Below are 9,529 nucleotides of genomic sequence, written 5' to 3' on the forward strand. Positions count from 1 at the left end.
GGAAAGAATGATCATTGGCTCTGCCCCCCACACACACACACACACAGGAGCGAGGCCTTCACAGTGGAAAGAGGCGCCCGGCTAGACGCCAAGAAAGTCATGGTGATCGTCACAGACGGCGAGTCACACGACAACTACATGCTGAAAGGGGTCATTGATCAGTGTGAGGAGGACGGCATCGAGAGGTTCTCCATCGCCGTGAGTCTCCACCTCCACCATCCCTGTTGAGAAGAGCGTAGATGCAAACACTGTCCGGTCCGTTTGTCCGTCTTCCTGTCCTGTCTGTTTGTGGGACGGCGTTTGTGTCTTCCTCCTTCTTCTTTTGGAAATCTGCCCAAATATTAAGGAAATAGCATTTCACAGACATGACAGGACTTTGATTCAGAGTTCTCTTGTGTACACTTGTCAGCCGTCACGCTGGGGAACTGTAAAATGTTGCTGTAAGGCTGTTCTGCATGGTTGATTTTCCAGACGGCTATATATAGTCCAGTGGAGTCTAACCATTATTTGACTTTACAACAAACTAGAGATTGGAGCTTGGAATTCCAAAACATGACATTGTGCTCAATCCCATGAAAGCTTGTGCACGAGACACAAGTGCAAGTATGTTAGCTATTATTGGGAAATATTCTTGAACTGTATTGGTTACTCCTATGAAAGTTCTTTAAAAGACATGGTTAAAGAAAAGTACTCTAGTTCTAAGGCGCGAACCTTTTGACCACGTTAAGCTATTAGTTCTGCTTTCTCCCTCCAGGTCCTCGGTGACTACAACCGGCAAAACAAAAGCCTCGAGCAGGTGAAGACGTTCATCGAGGAGATCGAGTCGATCGCCAGCCCTCCCAAGGGCGACCACTTCTTCAACGTGTCCGACGAGGTGGCCCTGCTGACCATCGTGGACGCTCTCGAACAGCGCATCTTCGCGCTGGAAGGTAACGAAACCCGCTCACCCTTTTTTTCTCTGACTGACAGCAGCACGTGTGCCTCCTGGCACGCCTCACTGTTTCACGCTCTTACATTTCCTGCCTGCTGATAGCATCTAAACATGAACCATTCCTCATGAGTGTTTGCAGTTGACATCCTCGGGTGTTTGGACCAGAGGAAAACCCCTTTCTTTGCAGAGGCCATGTGTTCATCAAGCACTTTTTAATGCGTTTAGAGAGAATACATTGTGGGAAAAGTGGGGGTGGATCTCTCGGCGGGGAGTCGGGGTCTGTTTGTGTTCAGCCCAGAGAAACACAACTCCAATGTGTTTAGTGGGGGTAAAAGAAAACTAGGCAGAAACAGAGGAACCCAGCAGGATGTGGAGGGTGACGTCTCCTCGACCGTAAATGCCTGAATGCCCAGAGAAGTTCTGAGAGAGTGCCTGTGTTTATAAGTGCTTTCTTTCTTCACTCCATTCTGTCAGCGTGCTCCATGATGTCTGTTAACATGACGTCTTGGTATGGAAGCTCAGTTGTGGTAGAGGCAGATGTCTGATGAAAGAGGCACCAGTGGTGGATTAAGTAGGCATATATATACATTCACCTGAGAAGGGATATTCCCTGGGAATATCATAACACCAACCCACCCCATTAGATGTAAATGTCCTCTATGTTCATTTCCTATTTCCGTCAGGCGCTGTGGTCGTACTATTTATGTTTCCAGATATCACGTCTACGTTGGTTTATTCTCAGTTTCCATAAGAAATATGTCTGTGGACAAGAAACTGCCTTCACTTATAAAGTTACAGTTACTTTGTTCAGTAATGGATTACATACACTTCTTCATAAAGCGCCTACTCATTAATGCTGAGGTGTTCTGTCGACAACAATCAACAATACCATGTTTTTGTTTTTGCAGGTACGTCAGACAAAAACACATCTCCTCTTCGAATGGAGTATTCCCAGGCTGGGTTCAGTGCCCACGCGTCTAAAGTAAGTCACTGGGCAAAGGGGACACTAAGGGTACTCAGCTGTCAACCCAGAAAAATGCAGCGAACAATTCTCGTGTTGCTCAGAATGGATGAATTGAAATTAAATGCTTTGGCTAAAGTGCCTCCTCTGTCCTCTGCTTCAAAGCGATGTGTCTTTTATCTTCTTCATCCATCAGTTACACAACGCCCTCTCCCTCTTCAGACTAACGTGCTGACTCACTGTTCCTCAAAGCTCGTTTCACATTCTCGTCTCATGAAAGGGACCAGAGGGAGCGCGTGGGGACACACACTAAGGACACGCTTTGTGTCCAGCGTAGAGCAGGACATTTCCTTAAACGCGGGCCGGACAGTTGACTCACTCACTCACTCACATCAGTGATCTCGCTGAAGACATCAGCTGAGTCACAAAGCATTTCCTGTGTCTGTGTTCCCCGTGTCTGCCGGTAGCAATTAAGTGCGCAAGACTGATATGGAATCCGTTTGACTTGGATTTGGTCGCTGTAAAGAGGACGAGAAAGTTCAAACTTAATTCATTTATTCCAGTCTGGTCACGGTGTTTCTTTTACTATAAGTTGGCCCTGATCACAACACTGGTGGCCGCACACCGCAAGTCGAAACTTTCGAGCTTTGTGTGCTTGAAAACCAAAACAAGACTAAGTCGAACTTTCGAGCTTTGTGTGCATGAAACCAAAACAAACGCCTCCGCCAGCGCATTGTCCTGCAGCATTTCCCCTCGCCCCGTCCTCCTCCTCCCTAGAATGTGTTTACTCTTTCGCTGACCCTCCCCTTCCTGTCTGCTTTCCGCTCTGCTTCCTGTGCGGCAGGAGGCCTTGATGCTCGGGGCGGTGGGAGCCTTCGAATGGAACGGCACGGTGGTCATGCAGCAAGATGGGGTCACCGTGGAGCCCGACAAGGCCACCTTCCACAACCCCCTGGAGGAAAGATACGAGGGCATGGCAGGCTATGTGGGTGAGTAGAGCACTCCAGTGTGGGTGTCTCTTTCTGCACCCCAGTCAAGAAGAGTGTTAAAGAGTGAAGTAAAGTGAATGCACACGCCATAACAGGGTTCCAATTTGTTGGAGATTTGTGGCCGGAAAATAAAGTCAGGTATTTATATTTAGACATTTAGCAGACGCTTTTATCCAAAGCAACATATAAATAAAAGGTATCCTGCCGAGGCCAAGGTCGACCACTTAGAGGTTGCCGGCGCTAACCACCAACACCACCAACCACCAACACCTCAAGAGTGGTGAAACACCACACCAAGTGATGGATGTTTCCATTGGCAGTTACCAAATACAGTGAGTGGATGTCCACATCCCCAGTCCCAGATGGATATTAACACTGTAATGTGTTAAAAAGATATGCTAGTGGTATACATGCAGGATTGTGACATAGAAAACGGAGCGGTCTAGAATGGCATGAGGATGAATTGGCATTGGCTTCATTAAGACCTCACCCCACTCCTAAATGTCTTATTCTGTCACATTAAGTTGAAGTATGGTGATACCTTCACAAGTCGACAGTGTGATGTGTTAATCGGGTTGCGCGGGCAACGGAACTGCATATAAACACAGGACAGACTTTCCATTGTGGCCATTCCATTCTTGTGAGTGAGACAGTACTCTCATTTGTTCATCTGAAGTGCATCACGCTTCTAGTCTAAACACTGTTCGGGTTCTGGTGAGCAAGCCATAAACACCAGACACCCAAACCAAAATGGCCGACGGCCGGACCTAAAATAGGCCCGTCTCTCACTGCCTTTCTCCTTTTAAGGGCCCTTGTCGCACAGCTACTGCTGTCTGAGCCTTACAGGGAAACGTTTTGAGCAGTAATAGCGGTATTTAATCTCACATGGTAATCTTTTATAGACAAGCTCACTGACTGTAAACACAGGGAACAGCTGGAGGTGAGCAGAAAAGCGCAACATGGGGGTTAAATTACTGAAGGCTGTTTTGTTGCTGCCTCGTTCACACGGTGATTTTACTACGTCCTCCAAACGCTCACACATTAAAACCAGCTGTACTCGTCGCTGTAGGAGGAAATCAAGTGTGTGTGTAAACCTCATACATTAAGGAATCTAATCAGGCATCAGGTTCATTTTTAGGAAGAAATGGCCTGTTTTGTTGTTGTTGATAGCATATAGTATATTTATGTCATGCATACCAACTGTGTCTGTTTCTAAAAAAAAAAAAAATCTGTGTTTTTCAAGCATTGCTACTAAAACTTGACTTTCTATGTTGTAGCGCAACAAAGCTTATGGAAGATGGAACCCAGAACAGTACAGTTTGACCTGCTAAGCCTCTGTGTTTCTTTGTCTTCAGGTTACGACGTGCAATCAGCCTCAACGCCCGACGGCATCCTCTACATCACCGGTGCCCCGCGATACAACCACACCGGCCGCGTGACCATCTACCGCTTCGACGGACAAAACATCACCGTCACACAAACCCTGAAGGGACAGCAGGTGGGTCACATCACGTCACACAAACCCTGAAGGGACAGCAGGTCGGTCACATCCTCCACCATCAATATGTCTACCCCCAGTCACCTCCGACCAGGGGCGGACTGGGGGGGGAAAGTGGCCCGGGAGTTACTGTCAGACCGGCCCACTCAATACACGGCGAGTTGCCCACTCAATGCATCGCACGTATCGACCAGTCGGTCACCTATTTTGAAAATTACCCACACACTTAACATTATTTTGGATAATTACAAAGAAATTACATCATATATGTTTTGTTTAATAACATTTGGATCCACCAATTTGACTGGATGGACACATGGAATAAAATGATACTGGCTATTGTAACACTCCAAGGTAGGTATAGTTTTCTAGATGAATATGCTTAACTCTGGGCTAGTATCAGATGGTTATATGTATAACTACAGAGCCTTAAGGAATGAATGTCAGCAGAGAAAGACCACACAATAAAGAAACTGGAATCAGAGGTAGAATTAGTAGGAACCAGTGTCGGCTCCTGGAAAAAATCCTCAGGGGGGGCATATTTTTGATAATGATAAGGCGACCCATTCAGTAGTTACATTAATCAAGACAATTGTATCAATTTGTTGTTAGCTGATTAACTCATACAGTAATACCTTTTTTGTCCACTAGATGGCAGCACACAACAGAAATATTTCCCCTCTACCTACATAGCTAGAGTAGCTAGTTACAGGTGGAAAGCTATGAAAGAAAGTTGCATCCAGGAGTCTTCATAAGCAAACATGATGTGGCTCCACATTAAAATATCCCACTTTTTCATTATCCACATGTCTCAAAAGTTCTATGATGTAACATAGCTTAACCAGGACACATGATATGTCCAATAACAACATAAAGAAGGGGGCAACATATAAGTCAAAACCAACTACATTTATTGACTGATCTTGAAAGTAGTGGCTTACAAAAGCTAAATAAGTCATCACATAAAAAATAACTCAGTGTTAGTGCAAGAAGCGAACATTCACACTGTAAAACCTATGACAAGTGACAGTGGTATAGACCTCGTTAGCCACTTCACAGCCTGCTAGCCACGATTTTCTTACGTTCCAATTCTTGGATGTAGCACCCTCCCCCCCTTGTAGAAACCTGTTGAATGGATACATTTGGTCTAAGAAGTCCTAAATGTTTTGTTGTCAATTTATCTTCATTAGTACGCCGACTTTCAAAGAACGAATGGAGTTGTTGCACTGAATGTTAAAATGGATTTAACAAGAGAGTCAATAAGAGAGATCTGGGGCGATTTCCATTTTGCCCAAAAAGGAGGCGGGGTCATTTCAAGCACCACGTTTGCCTGACTGTTGGCTGATTCGACAATGACATGCAGAGGCAGATCAGACGGTCTAGTGGTAGAATCCGACAGAAAAAAACTCCTTTTCCCGTAGGCAGTGCGTCACCCCAATCGCCCTTATGGACAAGCCGCCCACTATATTATAGAAATGAACAGTACAGAACATACGATGGGGTGTGAACATCAGTGTATCAGTAGTGTTGCATGCTGGGTGTGTGATTGTGTATGTGTGTGTGTAGGGGTGTCTGAGAGCGAGTGATGCAAGTGTTGAGTAGGCTAGAGCGATTGACATTTAATAACGCCTAAAACAAAGTTGGACTTACGGAAGACATTAGATGAGTAAAGAAGACACTTCAGAATAGTTTCGAAAACTAAGCACCATGAGTGTGAATACATATCGCAAGGAGTAGTATAAAAATCAGTCAGTGAAATCAGATCGCTTTTGGAAATAGATTCAATAATATGTGTTCTGAGTAGCATAGAATAACGTAGGTGCCGGCGATGTTAGAGGGAAGGGCCGTTTGGTGAGCGGAGTGGGCCGGTATTTTGGACCATCCCAACCCCGTCGGCCCACCGGGGATTCCCCCGGTATCCCCGATGGCCAGTCCGCCCCTGCCTCCGACCTCAGACATAAACAGTCTGATTAAAGATTAGACGTCATTCTCTTATTCTCTTATTTCATCAGTGTGATACATCTTTTTTCATCAGTGTGATTCATCTTATTTCATCAGTGTGATTAATGTCTGTCTGTTTTCCTCTGGCCAGATCGGTTCCTACTTTGGCAGCGTGCTGCAGACGGTGGATGTGGACATGGACTCCTACACAGACCTGCTCCTGGTCGGGTCCCCCATGTACATGGGCTCCGAGAGGGACGAGCAAGGTCAGGTGTACGTCTTCAAACTGAACAAGGTATGTGTGTGTATGTGTGTGTGTGTGTGTGTGTGTGTGTGTGTGTGTGTGTGTCTGTGTGTCTGTCTGTCTGTCTGTCTGTGTGTTTATGTGTGTGTGTGTGGTCTTGTGCAGCTGAGTGTGTATCTTGGGATCAGGTATACTTGAGTTGAATTATTTAAGGTATCTTATGCAAGCTATGACATGACACTGTACAGTATATAAACTGGATGGATGCGTACTGCAGTCGGACTGAACACTGACGTGTGGTTTTGTGTCTTGTGCTATTACATTCATGAGAGCCAGAGCTGCCCCTTGCATAGACATACACTCAGTGCGCTGTGGACAGTGTGCTCGTATACTGTGTGTTTCTAAGGCTGAGCCAAATATTGAGAGCATGTGTTTGCTGTTAATCCCCTGAATTGAATCTATTCGGAGGCCGCTCTGTCTGTCCAAAGGCCAAGAAGTCAAATCTAAATCCCTAGACGGGGTGTTGTAGAGCCAGGTTGGAGTTGTGGAGGGGAACCCAGTTGAATCTGCCCTTTCGTGTAGACCTACACTGGACTGTTCACATGACTCTAGAAAGATGCGGGGCCTTTGATAACCATAGCATGCGGTTTAACTCATGTAAGGTTGTTGTCATGGTAGCCATATCATGCAGTTGAACTCATGTGAGGTTGTTGTCATGGTAACCATATCATGCAGTTAAACTCATGTAAGGTTGTTGTCATGGTAACCATATCATGCAGTTAAACTCATGTGAGGTTGTTGTCATAGTCTGTTCAGATAGACTACATATGGGATGCAATGGTAAACACAACAAATGTTATAGTGTACAAAACAAAATATATGTGATTTCAAAAGCTCTAGAAGATTTGTTCTAAAGTAACTAAAGACAGTTTATTAGACATAATTGTTAATTTTACCTAAAAACTACGTATTTATGACAACAACAAGTGATTATCTAACATGACAGCACAAGTATACAGGAAATATCCTGTTTACTTTGCATTAAAGGTGCAGTCCGCGATTCTAATCCCATAGACTTTTTGTCAAATTTAGCGAGTAGCTGTCCACTCAGTGTTTGTGCTCGAACTCTTTGAACTCTGGTGTTCGTACACAGTCCTGTCTCTGTAAATGGGAAACAAACATAGTTTTTTATAGAACCATAGAAACAAACAATCAACAATCCCAACCTATCAACATGGTGTTTCAGGAACATGGAAATGGGAGGGGGTGTAATTTGATTGGCTGTTGAGCTCAAATATCAACAACCTTTTGTGAAAACAAAAAAATATAAATATAAAATCAAATCATGGTAGCCTGGCTCTGACAGACCAGAAAATAACTGGGTTCCTTCATTGCAGTCTGGAAATGTTCCATCAGATTCCAGTTATGCTTAGACTTCTGACATGTGAGCCTCAATCCAAATGGTATCAAAAGAGATTAGATCGGCTAGATCTTGCCACACCCGCTGACATCATGGCACAGCAGGACATCCTATGTCACTTCCTGCTTTGGTTTCCATGACTTCATCCACATAACCAAACGTGGCGTCTTCGCTAACCGCCTTGACAGTAATGTTATTGAAATATCTGCAGTGAAAGCGCGTCGTCACCCAAAACCCACTCCCTACCCAAACTCCCTAGACGGGGACACATAGTCTGGCGCTAGCCCGGCTCCTCTTCATGGCGTCGTTCTTCTCTTGACTCCAGGACGGCAAGTTTGAGCCGGAGATGACCCTGAAGCCCGAGCCCCAGGCCTGCGCCAACAACATCGCCATCAAGAACGAGCCCTGCGGCGCCCGCTTCGGCACGGCCATAGCCGCCATCCCAGACCTCAACCTGGACGGCTGGGCGGACGTGGTGATCGGCTCGCCGCTGGAGAACGACCACAGAGGGGCGGTGTACATCTACCATGGCAACAAGCAGAAGACTCTCAAAGAGAAGTATGTGCAGGTAAGTTGACCGAAAGTGAAACTGTCAACATGAGGTAGAAAAATGCCAAATGAGATGGGAGTATTTACACTCGTGACGTTTTATTTTCAACTCAATTGAAAATGAACAACGCTTACTGACTCTGTACTGCTTCTAATATTTGCATTTTTGTATACACGTTTGTGTGTGTGTGTGTGTGTGTGTGTGTGCGTGTGTGTGTGTTAGCGCATCGCTGCTGGAGGGGATGGTGAAAAAGTGAAGTTTTTTGGTCAGTCCATCCACGGAATCATGGATTTGAATGAAGATGGCATCATTGACGTCACCATCGGAGGTCTGGGTGGAGCATCTCTTTACTGGTGAGTGAGTGTGTGTGTGTGTGTGTGTGTGTGTGTGTGTGTATGCGTATGTGTGTGTGCATGTGTGCATCTGTGTGTGTGAGTGTGTGTGTTTGTCTGTGTGTGTGTATGCGTATGTGTGTGTGCATGTGTGAGTGTGTGTGTGCGTGTGCGTGTTTGTGTGCGTGTGTGTGTGTGTGTGTGTGTGAGTGTTTGCGTGCGTGTGAGTGTCTGTGCATGTGTGTGTAAAGGGTGGGGTGTTAAAATTTGGCAGGAGAGGACACTGATCTCAGCTTTTTACTTGGTCTCTGTGGCCTTAGTTGACATTGTAGACTTGCCATGACTTTTAACTGTTCTTGGTTTAGCTAAACGCTGTCAATCCAGCGCGATCCCAGTCACGCACCACTCATTCCTCCACACACACACACACACACACACACACACACACACACACACACACACACACACACACACACACACGCGCTCGTTCCTCTGTTCCCCTCTGGGTCGTTCCACCCTGACTCCTCTCGTGAGCTCAAATGCATATGGCAGATCCCTATTATGTCGTCAACCTGTGGCTTGTAGATGACCAGAATAGTTCCTGGAGCCCCAGAAGGCAGATTCATGGCTCCAGGTTAGCGTTCCGTCCCCCCTCCCCGTCCC

General features: G+C 45.8%; 1 protein-coding gene across 1 annotated transcript in view; it reads left to right on the plus strand.

The window, feature by feature from the left end:
• The window catches only part of LOC116222777 (integrin alpha-1), a 34,418-nt gene extending 25,527 nt beyond the window's left edge, over window positions 1-8,891 (plus strand). The window contains exons 8-15 of the mRNA XM_031577456.2: window positions 48-198; window positions 755-929; window positions 1,840-1,913; window positions 2,737-2,881; window positions 4,237-4,379; window positions 6,472-6,615; window positions 8,310-8,552; window positions 8,757-8,891. Of these exons, the coding sequence (XP_031433316.1) occupies window positions 48-198; window positions 755-929; window positions 1,840-1,913; window positions 2,737-2,881; window positions 4,237-4,379; window positions 6,472-6,615; window positions 8,310-8,552; window positions 8,757-8,891 (1,210 nt within the window). The remainder of the gene's footprint in view (window positions 1-47; window positions 199-754; window positions 930-1,839; window positions 1,914-2,736; window positions 2,882-4,236; window positions 4,380-6,471; window positions 6,616-8,309; window positions 8,553-8,756) is intronic.
• Window positions 8,892-9,529: the final 638 nt, after the last annotated feature.

This window comes from Clupea harengus, chromosome 12 (genome assembly GCF_900700415.2).
Source record: "Clupea harengus chromosome 12, Ch_v2.0.2, whole genome shotgun sequence".
NCBI lineage: Eukaryota > Metazoa > Chordata > Actinopteri > Clupeiformes > Clupeidae > Clupea > Clupea harengus.